The following is a 19,332-nucleotide window of genomic DNA, read 5'->3' as shown; positions in this document are numbered from 1 at the left end:
AGTCATGCGGTTATTTGAAGTAAGTCTCAAAAATAAAAGCTTCACACATCCATGCTCTGTTCAGAAAAAATAAAATGAAAGAAGAATTCGTAACGTGGCACGAGAAGAAAAGAAACGGGGTCGAAGGGCGGGTCGTGTTACCTTGTACGGGTGCCGATCGCGGTTCGGCGACACGATGATCTCCTGTCCGGTCTGCAGCGATCCGACGGGCGTCGACTGAAAATCAGAAGGGAACACGTTATATTGAGACCGATTCGCGCTCTTGGACGTGGGCCGATGTTGTTGTTCTACGGTGTATGGTAGAACAGTGTTGCAAAAATCAGTTCTGAGTCACGAGCCTTGAAAGTTGCAGCCGCGATTCGAGCCTTCAGAACTTGAGCTTTAAAAGCTGAATCCTTGATCACTCTCGCATGTACGGCCAATCACGATTGAGTATCGACACGGGTGTCATTGTCTTATTTACATATCGTTTCTTTTGCATTATTACGCGATTCGACTAACAACAATCAGGAAACCCAGGCGTCGCTTTGCTATTGCTACAGAACCGATCGCGAGTTGGACATTGCCTTGGAGATCACTCGATGACTAGGCTGACAAGTTTCCATCTTTCCTTGTTGAATTTTCTATTAGTTTTATTTTCTAATTTTTTTTATGTTTTATTTTCAATAATTTAGAAACACTTTGGCATCGTCTCACTTAGACATCGAGTCATCTAACTGTAGTCAGCACAGGCTTATTGTACACTGCCTCTTGCTTAGATCACTCGATGACTAGGCTGACAAGTTTCCATCTTTCCTTGTTGAATTTTCTATTAGTTTTATTTTCTAATAGATTAACAAGATCGCTTGATACTTTCAATAATTTAGAAACACTTTGGCATCGTCTCACTTAGACATCAAGTCATCCAACTGTAGTCAGCACAGGCTTATTGTACATTGCTCTTCAAATTGAATGGAAGTAGCAAAATGATCTATGGCTCTCGTCATTAACCCCTTAACCTACACCATCAAGTGATGAAAATTTTAAACTGAATTTCAGAGATCTAAGTGTTACTGTTTCTGAATATAAATTAAATATTACTTTTCTACTGTCAAGATTAAAAGTAGATTAAGCATGACATTTGTTTCTTTTGCGAATAAATTATTCACGATCGAGTAGTTGTATCGATAGTTATCAAAGGCAAGGGGTTAAGGATTCGCGATCCTGAACGATACACGTCGAAACACGCGACAGGCACATGGAATTCGAGTTTTTGATTTTTGCTCGAAACCTGGAAAGACCCAAACCCATCGCTGCGAGCCTCAACGCGTACGGGGCCTCAGCATAGAACGGTCTAAGTGAACGGATTAATCACGTTACACCTACGGCACGGTACGATTAATATCGGTCTGCGAAAAGAAAGCGTCCAATTAACTCGATCGAAATTGGAGTGCTCGTGAAGCCTGGGTTCGGTTGCTTCGAAGCGTGATCCGAGCGCTCAACGGAGAAAGGGAAAGAAGCAACGATCGGTTTAGCCGTTAGAATCGAAGCTACGGTTTTAACGCGTTCATTTACGTTCTTGCCAAAGTCTCGGGCATTCTTAACATTGTAACCACTGAAATGATCAATAAGTGAATTAATTTCTACGTGACATGACTGCTTCTATCTACCAAACACAACCAGCTACGTATTCAACCCTTTGCGGACAAAGATTCTTCGAAACGTACAAAATCTTCAACGTACGAAGCTAAATTATACATCAGTTGCTTCATTGATAGAAATAAAGAAAACGGTCTTCGAAATCTGAACATTTCATTTCATCGAAATGAGATTTCATCGGCATCCGCCCGCAAAGGGTTAATGGTACACACTGCTCAACGTGACGTCGAGGTGCCAGCCATCAGTGGTGCACACCGTCAACGCGTTAACACTTTGACTGCCACGTGAAATTCGGTTGACACCGTTGTTTAACCCTCTGCACTCGAGGGGCGCCTTACAGTCGTCACAGCAAACTTATAAAATTTTCAATTCAACATCAAACCTTGCGTAATGTATCAACACATAAAACGAAGTCAAATAGTTCTGTCTCTGAATCTATACAAAATAACCAATTGTGTTAGTTGCGAGAAATGTCGCTAATATTCAGAAAGCGATGAATATTTTTGATGAAAAATATTGTCGAGTGCAAAGGGTTAATAAACTTCGAATTTTGCTCGATATGTAAGATACAAGAAACATAAGATAATAATAATAATAATCTTGAATACATTGTTTTAATTAGTTTTCCTTTATCAAGGAAACCGTCCCGATGCGCGTAAATTTCGACGAGTGCCTGCTCAGCAATCAAAGTGTTAACGTATTCGGACACGTCGAAGATCGGCAAGATCGAAACGCGTTTCCCGAGCATCGGCGAGCGACACTTGCTCCGCGCTGCAAATAAACGCTCTCCACTTATTCAAATGGAATCTCGACGGGATCTTCGACGTCTCCGCGGCCAAGGGACCTTCTATCACGCCGGTGTCGATACAAAGTTGCACACCTTAACGTATCCGCGATCTACGCTGAGCTGTTCTAAAGGTGGACGTCGCGTGCAAGACATTTTTTGCCGAACCCTTGCCTCGTGACGGTCGAGGATTTCGCGTTGAAAAAACGCGGATGTGACGTTGGATCGAAGCAAAGTGTTCTCTTACGAACGACCGTTCCGTGATAAATGGAGCGTCGTTCCCGAGGAATCGGTAACGAAGCGACTTTCGCGAGTTCGGGGGCAAAGACACGAGGCAAGGGGTCGAGGCCAAGCTACGAAATGTCCATTGGATCGTTCCATTGCTAACTAACATGGAGGCGACGTGAAAAGCAATGCTAAGCCAACAACCAGCTACGAACAAGTAAACTAATTCCCAAGTGACGCAACACCGTTTCGCTATTTCTTCAACGCAACCGTCAGAGGTTCTCTGATTATCAGCAATTCGCTACCGAAATTTCTTCTTCAAACCGTCAGAGGTTTACTGATTATTAGCAATTCGCTACCGAATGATCTTCCGATGTGACAGTAATCGAGATGTTCACGAGTGAAGCGAATGTATTCTTAGTTCGACGGGAAAGTGTTTCCCGAATACATTCTCTTTCTTCTACGTCGCGGCGCCCATCCTCCGTCTCCATAAACACCGGGGCTCGAATTTCTTGGAAATGTAACTTACACCGTTCCTTTATGTGTCTTATAGCTACAGATATTACGTCACTGGCTGCGAATGTGTGAACAGAAGAGGAGAGGAAGAAGCAGCGGCGTGTATCTCTTCGATAGAGACGCCAAGATCGCTGCGCTGGGTGCAATAAAGGTCGGCAAGCTCCCAGTAACCTTCCGTGTACTTTACGGCATGGATGTCCAACCTTTTAGCTTGTACTGGCCATGTTGAAAAAAAGAAAACATTGCCCTCGATCGCGCGTAACGAGCGTTCGCAAGAGTTCCCGCGATTTTCCGCTTTTCTCGGGCAAATTCGCAGTAGCTGTACATGTAATGTGTCTGGAAGACTTATGCTAATGGTTTTGAAGTGTTGAGAAGCTTTAATAAATTATATCGAACTGTTAACGTTGGAACTACCTGACAGGTCAAAATCAATTTTAAGTTCTCGTTACAATTATTGAAAGATGAAAATGTTTCTCGGAGAATTTAATAGATTGATACAGTAACAGGTAAACTATGGTAAGTTAATCATTAAGCAGCGTCTGGAAGACTTATGCTAATGGTTTTGATATATTGAAACGCCTAAATAAATTATATCGAATTGTTAACGTTGGAACTACCTGACAGGTCAAAATCAATTTTAAGTTCTCGTTACAATTATTGAAAGATGAAAATGTTTCTCGGAGAATTTAATAGATTGATACAGTAACAGGTAAACTATGGTAAGTTAATCATTAAGCAGCGTCTGGAAGACTTATGCTAATGGTTTTGATATATTGAAACGCCTAAATAAATTATATCGAATTGTTAACGTTGGAACTACCTGACAGGTCAAAATCAATTTTGAGTTCTCGTTACAATTATTGAAAGATGAAAATGTTTCTCGAAGTAATTTAATAAATTAATACAGTAACAGGTAAACTATGGTAAGTTAATCATTTTCAATAATCTTATAATTTGCACAATAAAACTGTAAATAATCGGTTCGGCTAGTCGGTAACTCTAGCGTCGAATGCTAGAGAAGATAGCGGTGATCCGTTGAATAATTCGAACGTTTGATTAATCGGTTGTAGCAATGAAACATTGAGAATATTCAATGTATAATCGTCGCGCGAAATACGAAATTGTTCGAGTGATTAAAATATTGAATTCCATTGAAACGGCACTCGTTCCCGAACGGTTGGAGCTGTATAGTCTTGTCCCAATATTAATCACCGCAGGTTGGACATGAATGCATTAATTAAGGTCGGCTCTTCTAGCGGGTGTACGGTTCGACGCGGCAATCTTGCGCGTTGGGATCCGATCGTCCGATTGACTATCGGCTGATGGAAATTCGATTTGCCGGAAGGCAACGAACGCGATGGCCCGTTCAACGTCACCCACCTTGTCGGATTTCGTTTTCTCCACGTGAGAGGGAGGCGCGTTCCGCAGGCGTTTTAGTTGCTCGAAGTTGGATGGCTAGAGATAGATTGGGGGCAGCATGCAAACGTTAAAAATCAGTGAAATACGGTTTTACCAGGGGCCACGGCGGGTGAACACGTCGGTGGGAACACTCAGGGCGGCTTACTTACCCCGAAGAGACGATACCTCGGAGTTTCATCGGTAATCATCGAAAGAAAACGACGGAATGAACGCGGTACTGTTTGGGGACTGCGCTGTTACTGATGCTGATGGTTGCCAGTCGATTTTCACTGATCAATTCAATGAACGACACCAGTTCTATAGTTCATTGCATTAGCAATACCCTAATCTAGCTATCATCAACTCTAGCCATCGCTCAAACTCTTTATATTGATCGCAATCTCCTCAAACATTCCGAGATCTCTATATAAAATCAACGAAGCCATTAACACGTTCCGTATGGGGCGTATACGACCCACATTTTTACGATTAAAATTAACCGCAGTATACATAACATTAAAACACCTATCTTTGACACAATAAATTTTGAATTCTTCGTTTTTCAATGAGAATTCATTTTCGATCAGAACGGAAAATTCAGGAACGCGTTAAAAACCCTGATCTATTCCTCAAGATCAAAAACAGTCCCGAACTCGAACAGAATTCTGAAAAATCGACCTGAACATCAGCCTCAGCATCAGCGCAATCCAAGCGACGCTGCTATTGAAAGACAATCGTTCGTCATCAAGATCGTTTAATTTCCCGACAAGACTCTCGACACGAATGGTACATATCGAACCGAAAATCCATCGACACAACTCCGAAACATCCCCCGTTCCGCCCTCGATATCGACTCTTGCGATTCGGTCCCCCGGGGCCAATAAAACGAGCACCACGACCATTCTTTCTTCCGTTCTTGCATGCAATTGCCAGGGCTTGGTGATGGTTGTGGTGGTGATGGTGGTGGTGGTTATAGTGTTGGTAGGTGGAAAATAAAAAGTGATCTATATTCAGAGGGCGGATAACAGGGTGAACGGATCAATCACGTACCATCGTCTTGCCAGTCCAATCGAACTCGCCGTCGTTCACGAAGCCGCGCTTCTCGTAGAGGCCCTGGAACAGGTTCCTCAGGTACTCGTAGTCCGGTGTCTCGAAGAAGTCCAGTCTGCGGACGTACCGCAGGTACGTCGCCATCTCTTCCGGGTGGCCGTCGCAAAGCACTTCGATCGGCGTGTTCCGCTTCGTCTCGCCGATCTTCTGGTACCGCTCCTTCAGCGTGTCGGCTTTCAGCCCCTGCCACGGCAGGCTGCCGCGCAGGAAGTACATGAACATGTGACCCAACGCCTCCAGGTCGTCTCTTCTGCTCTGCTCTGGTTACCGGGAAAAGAATCATTCGTGTTAGTCATCGCGCGGTTAACCCTGCAATATCGCGTCAGGCGCAACGAACGTGAATATTATAGTGGTTACTATTATAGACAGTGAAAGAGTGGATCTCGAGTGATCGAGAACTAGGAATAAATATATGTATTTAACCCTCTGTAAACGTCCCTTCAACAAGCGGGTGAACCAACCCTTAGGATCCGAAGGCGGTTGAAATAAACTGGTCGCTAAGGAGTTGGTCAGAGTAAACAAAGACTACATTGTGCAACATTTGTAAATAATTGTAAATAGAACTGTATAAAGAACGTTGTGCAAATAATTATGATCCGTTTGAATGCGAATTACAGGTTATTCCGTTATCAAGGATTGTTTCCGATGAATCGTTGATAATCGCAATTATCAAGCGAATAAAACTCTATTAATAATTCGTAAAATTCAATCGCAACATTCTTGATAAGTTGGCTCTGCGTTTAGTTTGACAGTGAGAATATGAAGTTCGATAGCATTAAACTTTGTAAAATGCGTCGATATGAAGTATCGATGTAGAATAGATCAATTCACGTGGTCGATGGATAGGTTAACGTCGTCTATTTCCTTAGAAAGTATCGAATGCTTTTTTACAAGAAACTTTCGAACGCAGAGTTCAATGAAGAGCAGTTGATTTGCGAATGGTATGTTGCGTCGAGTTGAAGTGTCTTTGATAGATGTCTCAATAGGTCGTTGAGTAACGTTGAGCTCAGTTTCATTCATTTCTAGTCACTCCGGGTAATTACCATCGTCGACGGACCTTCCTAAGCGTTCGTTAAATTATGTAATTATTACCGCTGTAAGATGAGCAGCTGATACGAACGGTTTCTGTGCCGGAAAGAAGATCGATTAGATTATCTCCGACAGTTAATTCCTGTTCCGCGGGAATATGTATACATTAACGTGACGCTCTAATTGTTTTGATGAGTAGTTAGCATAGACGTCCGCGATGGCATTGCTCGGGCTAGCGGTGCAGTCTGGTAATACCTCGCTGCGATTGGCTCTCGTATTTCAGACATCGTTCTACTTCGGGCCTCGAGCAGGATGCTTCGAGATGTTTACCAACTGAACAATACACACGCATATTTTTGCATCTGGGAAACCGTTGCTATCGTGAATAAAGACAACGGAAGGTGAACCAATTATTTTTACAATTATTAATCGTAGAAGAGTAGAGTGGTCCTTTAGACTAATCGATTGCACGATTACAAACGTGTCAATTTTATATAGGGTATTTAAGAAATTTATTTATTACTGCCTATATGTTTATGGTTAACATAAAAGGATAGTATTCTGCTTGATAAAGCTATTACGGTAATTGTATACAATAGGGCACGTCTCACTGACTTCCAGTAACCTAACTGTTACACCGTACACTCAGATTACTCAAGGTCACTGACCTTCGCAACACTGCAAGGTCATTAGAACCAGACGACCTCTATTTTACATAGTTACTATAGCTTCACAATGAAATTAACGAACATCTGTGACTCGCAGGATAACGTTCATTAAAGTTACTACAGTAACTTAATATTTCATTAATAAAATCAATACAGTGTATTAGAAAAATATCAACGAAATCACCAAAATCTTGACCATTTTTCTATACAGTCATTCTTTTCAGCAAAGAAAAGTAACGACAATTATTCACTATTTAGCGTTGCAATCTTTGCATTACTATCAACTTAGTTACGTTATTAAACATTTTGATTCGACATCAATTACCTTGCATGACTGACATGGCACTTAACGTGTTAACGCATTGACCGCCGTGATAGTGCAGGATTTTTAGTCTATCATTTAATTGCTAATCCTACGTTCACGTAACATTTTAGATATGTATAACAAATCCAAAGTAAAATTTACAAACTCGAATTGCTTATTCTCTTCCGTAAGTTAGAAATGAACTTATATCATTTTTATGTTAGAGGTGAACTTATATCACTATACATAGGAAAACTCAGACATCATATTGTTATGTAATATATTTCAAATAGATAATCAATTCGAATCAAATTTTACATTTTTTCCAATGCTGTGGTAATTAGCGAAGTTGCATAGCTAAGTGTCTTTACATAAAAACGAGATTTCTCGTTATTGTAGCTCGTTAAACCGGTTTAGTAGATAAAACAAATTTCCTATGTACTTTAAAATTAACACTAAACGGTTTCAAAATGTGATTCAACACTAGAACTACCGAGTATTTAATACTGGTACGTAATCTTTACAAAAATGGCGGCAATAGTGTTTCCAGTTTCTTCAGACATTCGTTATAATATTCGAGTGAAACTATTTATTTTCAAGATTTTCAGTTCCTTCAGGCACTCATAGTACTGAAATGAAACTATTCATTTTCAAGATCATTTCGAATAATGGTTTGAAAACATCAATAATTGCGAAATAAGAAAATCGAAACCAGTCATTCCTTCTGGTACGGTAGTTCCAGTGTTAAGGGTTAATCTCCACCGTCCTCCGTCCTCCGCTTCCTACAACAATCACTTCGTTTCGAGGAATCTCCCGAGATCCATCAGGGAAACACTCATTGTTCCAACGTCGGCGAAACCAGGAACCCACGCGAAGCCGCGCGGCCCGGTAACCACCGTAATTCACACGCGACGCCGAACGAAAGGAACCGTTAAGCATTCCGCGGGAAACGGAGAGACACGTGGGCCACCGGCGCATTTTCGCGCAGGACGCGTGGAATTTTTCCGCCCTTGATCAACCGGCGGCGTCGGGGACGACGGCGCTAATAGACCCCGACCGTGCTTCCCGGTTTTATGCGTCCTGCCGGCGCAATAATTCACCGCCGATTGAATTACCGGAGGAGAAACACTAGCCGGTCAGCGAATTGCAGCCGACAGGCACGGCGACGAGCGCGCGCTGCTGGCAACTTTCTCTAGCGTCGATCGGCCGGCAACATTTATAGAATTGCAATATTCGCTGGCGAAATGATGTTATTTAACCCTTCTAATGCCGGGCGAAGGTAACCGGACGAATTTACTACGGTTTGGGAAAGCTCGTGGAAACCAAACTAAAAATATTTACATAATTCAGAAGGAATTCTTGCAATGAAATTTACGTTTTATGAATTTATTTTGGGAGAGTTCTCCCGCAGTGCGACGGGAACGACGATGTGTCGTCCGGCATTGAAAGGGTTGAAACACTTTTTATTTATTAACCCTTTGCACTCGGAAGTATTTCGTTAGCAATTTAATGTTTTATAACTAGACGAAGACGATGGTTTTTTTTAAATGAGTTTACTGAATAGTCACATTATCGCTACACGTTGTTATCGAATTAATTGAACCCATCGTAGACTGAAATTTTTAACCTTTTGCACTTGGAATTCACTAAAAATATTTCAAGATTTCCTAATGGGATAAGGACAACAGTTTATGAAACTAACTCGAAGAGAAATCACAGGTAAATTGAGAAACAAAGCTTCTTTATTTAATTCGCGCAACGGCATTATACGTAGTTCAATATTAAATATTAAATTTTCCAACTTTACTGCGTCAAATCAGTGACTGACAGTCACCTCTCGAGTGCAAAGGGTTGACCCTTTGTTCAAAGTTCTTCGCTAGAAATCTTCAACGCTTTCTGAGACATTTTTGAACCTTCTCGAGAAATAAAAATTAAATGTTACCTGCAGTGCACGTGTTAAAGGTTAAACTGATATCAAGGATGCATTTAACCCTTTGCACTCTCGGTCACCACTTGATTTCCTACAGTGAAGCTATAAAGTTTGATATTTAATATAATACTTCATACAATGCATCAATCTGAGAAATATTGACGTAAAATAGCTTTGTCCGTCGATTCAGTGAATTTCTCGTCGAGTTTCACAAAATATCGATTTCATGTCATCAGAAAATGTTGAAATATTTCTAGTGAAAAACTTCGGAGTAAAGGGTTAATAATGAATATTTATCAGTTCCATGTCAAAGTGAACATAGCTTTAACATTGATACCAGTGTGATAATTCTCTCGTCGAATAATTTGATAAGGAAACTAACCTGTACCGGCAGTTTTATTCACAATCCTACAGGCTTTAATTAGAACTCTGAATATAATTTAGATACGTCGATAGAGGAAGGAAATGTACGGCACTTTCAAAGTTCTAACGCGGAGATTTCTTCCTTGTGGGGATAGAGATATTCGCCGGGGCCTTTGGAACAAGTTGTTCGAAGAGATGTAGACCTCCGGGACATTTATTAGCTCCGCTGGCTTTCCAGCGTTTTCAGCCGTACGAAAGTGGTGTCTTGTTAAATAATTCTTAATTATCGCTAATGAGGAGCAAAAGGAGCCGAGGAGGGTCCATCGCGATTCCCTTTGAAGCTCGAAACTCGCAGCCGATGCGCTGTGACAGGGCGGCCGACACTTCGCTGCAACCGAGAAAATGAGCACCGGATGGTTCGACGAATGAGAGAAACATCTCCATCGTTTCGTGGGCTCTCGAGTGCACTATTCTCGAACGTGTCGATACGTGGAAAATGTAAGGTAAAATCTCGTTTAGGAGCTAATGCAGCGTGACGAGGGCTGGACGCTCGGCTATAATCGTCTGGGGAAACATCTTAGAGGATGGATACTCCTGCCACTCGTATCCGAGGAATACGAGACATCCGAATCGATCCCTGAAGGAATTATTCCCAAGTAATATTCCCGTATTATTTATTCTAACGTGGAAATTCATTTTCTTGAAGACTGAACCATGGAAAGAATTAACCTCTTGTCCTGTGACTTTTTTCTGAACTGTGATCGATCCAAGTGTTATCGATGATTTATTGAAAATAGAAAATTCCAGTGTTATTCTATGTTAACGTGAGTTGTAAGGTACAATTTGAATTATTAATTGAATATAATCAAAGGTCATTTGAAATCTTTTCTATTTGAAACCTTCACGAGTTTAACATATTGTAGGGCAAAGGGTTAAGCAAACGTTTGCTACCTCGAAAAACGTTCTCGTTAAGGAAGAATTTCAATTAGTTAAATTTGGAAATGCAATATACATTAGTCTCCGAAGGAATTGACACGCTTGTTTCGTCTATGAAACTCCATTCGACGTTCACCATCAATGCGGATCCACTGTTTATTCACTACCTTTGGAACGGCTCACGTGCATGCGTCATTTTCGTGACCTAGAAAACCCTGTGTCACGTAGGGCCGCTTTATGCACCAAGCCCTTTAGGCGCAACGCTCGGGGCTCGCGGAGACAGGTCGATAGGACAGTGTTTAAAACGAGACGAAAGCAAAAGTACTTAACACGCGGACGCTGGTAACGTGTGTGTACACGTCAGATGCGTTGCTTTTTCAATTTGTTTGAGGGATGGAATGAGGTGCCATTTAGTTGAAAATTCATTTACGTATTAGTTAAGAATTTCAACAATCTTCAGAATTTTTTCTTTCTTTGTCATCGATCGTTGACGTTACATGTATGATACTTATTATCAAAGGTTAAATTGAGATCAGCGATGTATTTTTGTGGGTTAACCCTTTGCGCTCCTATGTCGAGGGTTTTATGACTCGACAGTTTTATTCACAGGTGTGCTTCTTTGTCAAGGTATTTTTCAAATACATTATATTACTGTTATTTTCAATATTATTAGTAAAAAGGATTGATTACACTGTTCTATGCAAACTATTGTTCAAAATGCATTTAAAGTCAAGCATTCCAATAATATAGTTATTAAGAAAAAAATGCGAAAGGAATTCTGAGAGAAAAGGGTTAAAGACTGCGAAGATCTCGATGTAATAAAAAGAATTGTTTGCACTGCTCTATACAATCTAAATATTTTTCAAAATACATTTGAAATCAAGCATTCCAATAATAGTTATCAAGAAAGAAATGCGAAAGAAATTCAGAGAGCAAAGAATTTAGAAAGAACAGAAATTTAGAGAGCAAAGGGTTAAATACTGCGAAGATCTCGATGTAATAAAAAGGGTTATTTTGAAAAATACATTTGAAATCACACATTCCAAAAATACAGTTATCAAGAAAGAAAGAAATTTGGAGAGCAAAGGGTTAAAGACAGCGAAGATCACGATGTATCTATGATCTCGAATGACAATTACCTTTTCCGAGGTGTGTGTTGATGCTCATGTAGCGCGCCGTCCCCGTCAGGCTTTTGTGTTCCCGATAGGGTATGTGTTTGTTCGTCTCCAGGTCTATGTACTCTTTGGCCAGTCCGAAGTCAATGATGTGAACGATCTTCTCCCGTTTTGTTGTGCACCGTCCGATCAGGAAGTTCTCCGGTTTGACGTCCCGGTAGATCAGGTGCCGACTGTGAACGTACTCTATCCTATGGAGCTGCGCAAATAGGTTTAATGGTCCAGGTTAAATTGCGTGTAGAGTCGGCGGTATCATGCGGGGCGAATTAATCTTTGATATTATTGACCGAATTCTATATTTCATTTCAACTGAATCCTATAAATGCAAGGAAAGCTATCTCGTTCTTGTAAATATTCAACGCGTGGAGAGATTGATGTGTTTCCCTTTGGCTTATCGATAGCGTCAAACGATTGTTTACCCAGAATCGAATGAAACATTGGTAATAACAACTATTGAAAATTGTAATCTGGAAGATGTACGGTAACATCTTTATTATAAATCTAAGCTAAACTCATCACTAGTACCGTTATATTAACCCTTTGCACTCGAAAGTCGCTGGAAACATTCAACATTTTTCGACGAGATATAGGTGATATTGTTTGAAACTAATTTAACGATAATTCACAGATGAATTAAGCAACAAAGCTATTTTAGTTGAATATCTCACATAGTAATGCAAAGTTTAATTTCGAATACTAAATATTCTACTTCATAGTTTTGCTGTATCAAATCGAGTGGCGACTGTGTCACCCCTCGAGCGCAAAGGGTTAACCCTTAGCACTCCAGTTGGTTTCGTAATCTATCAGCAACTAATTTTTATACTATCTCTAGTGAAAGTGACAAATGCTATAACATTCCTTCGATCTATTTTCCTTCTCGGTAGAAAATTTGGATCTGTGGAAGATCGATTAATTTTAGGGTAGTTCCTTTGATTCATTAACACTAGAACTATCGAGCATTCGATACGATTGAAAAGCAATCGCTATGAATATTGTAGTAATAGATTATTCTCGGTTTCTTCAGACATTCATTAGAGTATTCAAATGAAACTATTTTCAAAATCATTTCGAATATTCAATGCTTTTAAGATATCAATCATTGCGAAAACAATCGAAACCAGGTGGTTTTGTAATCTATCAGCAACTAATTTTTATATTATCTCTAGTGAAAATGATAAATGCTTTAATATTCCTTCGACCTATTTTCCTTCTCGATAGAAAATTTGGACGTGTGGAAGATCGAAGAATTTTAGAACTACCGAGGATTCGATACGACTGAAATGCAATCGCTATGAATATTGTAGTAATAGATTATTCTCGGTTTCTTCAGACATTCATTAAAGTATTCAAGACAAAGCTATTTTCAAAATCATTCCGAATACTCAATGCTTTTAAGATATCAAGATATTTAAGATATCAATCGTTAAAACAAACCCAAAGGTCATCGAGTATCTCTCCTCATCCATCGAACATCTCGACAGATCTATCCAGTGTTCGATCGATCTGTTTCCATCGATTATAGAGTATTCACCATGAAATTCTACTCGCGGCGCGTTGATACGCGGAGCGTGGGACTCGAGGCATTCGACGCGTTTAAATGACGAACGCGGACGGTTGAACCGGTCGGAGCGCGGAATTACGGGGACGCTTCATTATGTACAGCCGCTAATTCTTCCTTCCGTTCGCCGCGGAGAGATTACCGCGAATTCGATTCCGTTTTAGATCGGAATTCCGAAGAGATTAGCTGCCGCGTCCGCGGGCACGAATCAAGAATCCCTGTCGGTTGCGCGCGCGCGATCGGTTAACTATCAATTTCGACGACGGTTCGGTATCGGGGCCGATTCCTTTGTGATCAAAGTAACCGACACTCGTGTATATACCGGGCGCAGTCGACACGGTTTCCCCTGGCGACGCGGAACGCCCGCGCACGGTGAAACCGGCGCGTTAACTAAAGCCGATTATAGTCTTTCGACACCCGCTGCGTGGCCTGAAAGTGTCCGCAGTCACGCGCTGAAATTTCCACGCGAACCGCGGACCGGTTTTTTTTTTATCCCTCGCGGACGGGATCGCGATTTTTGCGTTATTGATTTACGCGCGAAGCGTGTAGAGAAGTCTTTGGCGATTCGGGAACGGTGATTAACGATCAGTGTAGTTGACGAGTGTTGTAGATGGAAATTGAAGCATGTGTATTATGGCCAGGCTAGTTAAAATTGAAAAAATATTGTTTAGAGAAAGAAGTTCTTTAATGAAAAGTAAAAGTTACTAGTAATATGTAATTCGATGATATAATATAATAATATAATATAATACTATAATATACTAATATAATATGATACTATAATATACTAATATAATATGATACTATAATATAATAATATAATATTATACTATAATATAATACTACAACATAATAATATAATATAATAATATAATACTATAATATAATACTATATTAATTTTTAATTACTATTTATTCTACGACGACATTTCTTAAATTGCATCGTTATCAGGTAACTGAACATTTAACTGAGCTTATTCCATCTAAGGAATTATTATATTGTACAATAAAGAATACAAATTTTCTGTAAGTGTTCTTAATGTACATAAATGTATTTTTGAAATAAATTATCAACGCAGACTATGAAATTGAAATATTACATAAGTCTAAGCTGCACTGAACATTCTGAGTTTAGAGTCTCTTGTCGAGGCAAAGTCCGGCCAAGTATTATATATGTGGTTTGGAAATTGTTGCAGCATTCTATTAATTATTGGTAGCGATTCTAATGGATTAATGGCACTTACCAGTTGTGTGGCGATGTTCAGAACGGTCTTCAGGGTAAACCTCCTCCCGCAGAGGTCGAACAGGTCCTCCAGGCTCGGGCCGAGCAGCTCCATCACTAGGGCGTTGTACTTCCCGCACGGGCCGAAGTAATATACTTCCGGAATACCCTCTGAGAGCATTTCATCAAATAACATACCAGCGAAAACACGGAACCTTTCACGCGAAGCTTCTTAACCACTTCCGCTGGATATCAATTTGGAGATTCGACGAAGTATCGCGCGAATTTTCTTTCCACCGATTTTACGCAGATGCGCGCATTAACCCTCTATGAGCCGAATTTTTCTTCATGATTATAACAAAATCTATGTAGTAGAAAATTAATGAATATCCACGTATGAATACAAATTAACAATGTATTCGATGCTTTAAGTAATTTCATCGAACGAATATATTCTGTAACTTTCGAGTTATAATGACGTTAAACTCTCACGGTTAAGCGTATAAAAGTTGAAGTTAACACACTATCGGTATTAATACCATTTATGCAGAACGTACGCGAAGTGTTAGTAAAATGCTTACCAATGTTTTTTTTCACTGTCACTAATTTTTGGGCAGGAATGTTTTTGGTTGTTTTTCGTAGAGCCTGACCAGTGTTTAGTTTATTAATTTTTAAGAGAAAAAAAACTAATTTTCGTGAGTCAAGCTCATGATGTTACCCGCCGATAGTGTGTTAATCGATTACTTAATTTTATTCGCCACTTTGAGTGCAGGATGAAATAAATCGACAAGATTCCAATATATTGATATGTGACTTCGAAGTTGCATGGGCCTACAGAGGGTTAATTTCGTTTGTTAATCATTTATAGAGTGATACATTTCGAAACAATCTAATGTGCGTAATGCAACAAGATTATCAATGTGTAAAAGTCGTTGGCCATTTCGAAACAGAAGCGTCTCGAAACGTCTTTCCAGCGCAAGAGGTTAACGCGTCGAACGTCGATTTCATAGAGCGAAATGCAGAAAATGGAACAAATATAACATTGAATCATTCGATTGAATTGCGTTATCATTGCACGCTGATCTTGGCCAATGTCACCGCATTCGGTAGCATTGTTGATAATATAGAAATGTCAAATAATCGTCTTTCAATTGAATGAACTGTAGTAATTCGATTGGTTCTACGTAATCTTCGATTTCTTTACAATACCGATGACGTAGTGTTGCGTCATTTTATATTTTGTTTCAATCATTTCTATAATTTGACAGTTTTTATAAAAATGTCACTTAGTTCTGTTATTCGACTGCAGTTAAGCATTGGCAACGTAGTTGGATACATTTTTGTAATCGTCAGATGTTACTTTCGTTTAGAGTTTAGAAGTGAACGATGGTAGTAATAATTTTTGGAAAATATGTACTCACCGTGTGAACCTAATAATTTGTAAAACCTATATTCTAAGTGCAGCTGTGGCGCCTTCGACCTCATTGGTTCCTGCAGCAACGAAAGGAGGATCGGTTTAGAACTCTAATACCTTGTAATCTCTAAACAATGAAAAGTATAATTCTTGCGTGCCATTGGAACGGGCAATTGCCGTTTAAACCGGACGATGAAAATGCATTACTTCCAATTTACATAGGAACGCATACATAAACCATTCGCGCGGTGTATTTCCATAAATTTCTTGGCGCGAAAGTGAAAAGATTGAAAATTAACACTCTGTCCCAGATTAAGCCGCCTCTGAACGGCGCGCAAGGCTCGACAATCAAATTCCATTTCGCATTAATTTTAATTCAACCCTCCGCGCTGCGGCGCAGTATTTTCGTTTGCACCCGCGAAACTGACCTCTTTCTCTGCGTTATTCACCGTCGGGACAAGAAAGGGCAAAAATAAAGTACCAATAAAGGTGTCGAAGGAGCGAAAATAAATTATTAGTAAAAATATTGTAAAAGTAAAAATAAATCATCAATATAAATATCATGAAGACAAACGCAAGTTGTCAAGAGGAATATCGAAAGATAACAAAAATAAAATATCGATATAAGTATCATAAAGACAAACGCAAATTGTCAAGAGGAAAACAAAAATAAAATATCAATAAAATATCAATAAAATATCAATAAAATATCAATAAAATACCAATAAAATATCAGTGAAATATTAATAAAATATCAATAAAAAATCAATAATAGTTTAATAAAATATCAATAAAAAATCAATAACAGTTTAATAAAATATCAATAAAAAATCAATAACAGTTTAATAAAATATCAATAAAATACCAATAAAATACCACCAAACAAAGTACAATATTTTCGCAAAGAAACGGTAAATATCTTCGTGACTCTTATCTCCAGAACCATTAATTAGCGACAACTAAATATTTCGAAATATTACTCGGCGAGAAGCGTGTCTATAAAGATGCAGCATCCTCTCGAAAACGCGTCGGAATCAAAGTCGCGCAATTAAGAAAGGTCTCGTCGCGAAGAAAAGAGGATCGCGGAGGCGAACCTGAAATAGAGGCCAAAGAAAAATGGCCACGGGGTCCGCTCGGAGCGCGCAGGGTTAATTTTAGCTTAACGAAGGAACGATCGATAGGTTCGCGTGAAAAATGAGCTTCGACTTACCATTTTAATTGCTACATGCTCGTTAGTGTAGAGGTTCTTCCCTGCGAACAGAATGGAAACGGGAAGGGTCAGTACACGGTCGTCGTCGAACGCGCGCGCGCGTACACCAATTACACATGATACGCGTGTCGCGCGCGCCAACAAGCTTATTAATACTTTTACCGCGGCACCGACAACGCCGCGCCGCAAATATTTAATTATACTCGTCGACAAACTGTTTTACGCAATCGCGGATATCAGCTGGGTGTGTCCCGGCGGTTCGCTGCTATCCGCGTGTCTCATTAGACTAAACGTTCGTGAATAGTCCGTGAAATTCGAACGATTACCGTCGTTACCGTCGATATCAACTCGTAATGAGATAGAAAGACAATAGAGGGACGTGGAAATTGAACATTTGGTAAATTTCAGTGATAATGGGTGAGGTTTCCAAGTGCTTAACCCTTTGCACTCGAAAGTTCCTCAATGGAAATATTTTCTGACGAGATATAGGTGATGTTTGAAACTGATTTAAGGATAATTCATAGATTAGGCAACAGTGTTTCATTTAAATATTTCACGTAGCGATGCAAACTTTACTAGAACTACTGTATGAGTCAAAGTGACTGATTTCGATTGTTTTCGCAATTATTGATATATTGAAAGCATTGAGTATTCGAAATGATCTTGAAAATAGTTTCACATGAATATTCTAACGAATGTCTGAAGAAACCGAAAATAATCTATTACTACAATATTCATAGCGATTGCATTTCAATCGTATCAAATGCTCGGTAGTCTAGTGTTAATTTGAAATATTAGATATTCAACTAGTTTTGTTGTATCGAATCATATGGCAATTAAGAGTCACCTCTAATGCAAAGGGTTAATTCTTTACAGCCGAATGTTGGCAATTCGGCGAGATGAAATGTTCAGATTCGGAAGACTAAGTCATGGACAAATGATCTAATTATTTGAACAGCAAGAGATCAGCGCATAATTTTTTTCTATTAATTAAGCAATTGATATAGAATTCAGCTTCATGTGTCGAAGGTTTGGTACATTTCAAAGAGTCTTCGTCCGCAAAGGGTTAATAAGAACTGTTTCGCGAGAAATAAACTGAATGTACGAGTAAATAGTACAGAAAATTTAGTAGATTATGACAAGACCAGAGTGAAAGTATTTGTGAAGCAACGTGATCGATAAAAGGTGCCATTTATCGTGCTTTCATCGTCGAGTTGTCGAACGTTGAAAGATGAAACAGAAAGTGAGTATACAGGCGCGCGAATACCGAGGACGCGGTGAAACTGTATCAGGTGATGCTGAAAAGATTTGTAAAGAAACATCGCTGATAAAAGCTCCCATTTACCGCGCGATTTCTGTCAAGATCTCAGCCCGACGCCGCGCGCAGTTACCGTTCGTTCAGCGGCAATCCGAGCCGCTCTCGCCGCCCCCCGAATCAAGCGAATCAATGCGCCGTCACACAAATCGACCACCGCAATTGCAAAATTGCATGAATCGGGCCGCGAATTAGTTTCTCGTTCGCCGTTTACCTTCGAGCATGCGAAAATTAGTACTCGAATAAATCAATTTCAACTCTACGCCGACCTACATTCAACCGAATTAATTAACACATCTTCGTCATCGGCTATTCACCGGCGCAAACAGGGAAATCCGTATTCACGGTGCACGATCTACGCAAGAAACTAAACACTTACAGTAATATTTCAATGTTCCACTTCGTAACAGAAAAAAACAGTTAATCACGCTAACCTTTAACACGTTCAACACGCGATTTCATAGAGAAAAAGCATAAAACCAGAGAAATGTAATATCAAATCGCTTGGATGATTGATTATTATTATTATTATTACAT

General features: G+C 39.8%; 1 protein-coding gene across 12 annotated transcripts in view; it reads right to left on the bottom strand.

Moving 5' to 3' along the window:
• gish (casein kinase I gish) overlaps nt 1–19,332 on the bottom strand; it is a 138,134-nt gene that overhangs the window by 14,387 nt on the left and 104,415 nt on the right. For 7 of the 12 annotated variants that reach the window (XM_076368438.1, XM_076368439.1, XM_076368437.1 and 4 more), the window contains 7 exons: nt 17,481–17,521; nt 16,278–16,347; nt 14,879–15,027; nt 12,041–12,275; nt 5,612–5,931; nt 4,544–4,618; nt 142–216 (listed from right to left, as the gene is read on the bottom strand). In XM_076368438.1, coding sequence (XP_076224553.1) covers nt 142–216; nt 4,544–4,618; nt 5,612–5,931; nt 12,041–12,275; nt 14,879–15,027; nt 16,278–16,347; nt 17,481–17,521 — 965 coding nt within the window. The remainder of the gene's footprint in view (nt 1–141; nt 217–4,543; nt 4,619–5,611; nt 5,932–12,040; nt 12,276–14,878; nt 15,028–16,277; nt 16,348–17,480; nt 17,522–19,332) is intronic. The other 5 variants (XM_076368442.1, XM_076368444.1, XM_076368440.1 and 2 more) reach the window with 2 other exon arrangements.

Source organism: Nomia melanderi, chromosome 6 (genome assembly GCF_051020985.1).
Source record: "Nomia melanderi isolate GNS246 chromosome 6, iyNomMela1, whole genome shotgun sequence".
In the NCBI taxonomy this organism is placed as follows: Eukaryota; Metazoa; Arthropoda; class Insecta; order Hymenoptera; family Halictidae; genus Nomia; species Nomia melanderi.
The sequence above is the reverse complement of the archived record's forward strand: the minus strand, read 5'-3'. Positions and strand labels throughout refer to the sequence as shown.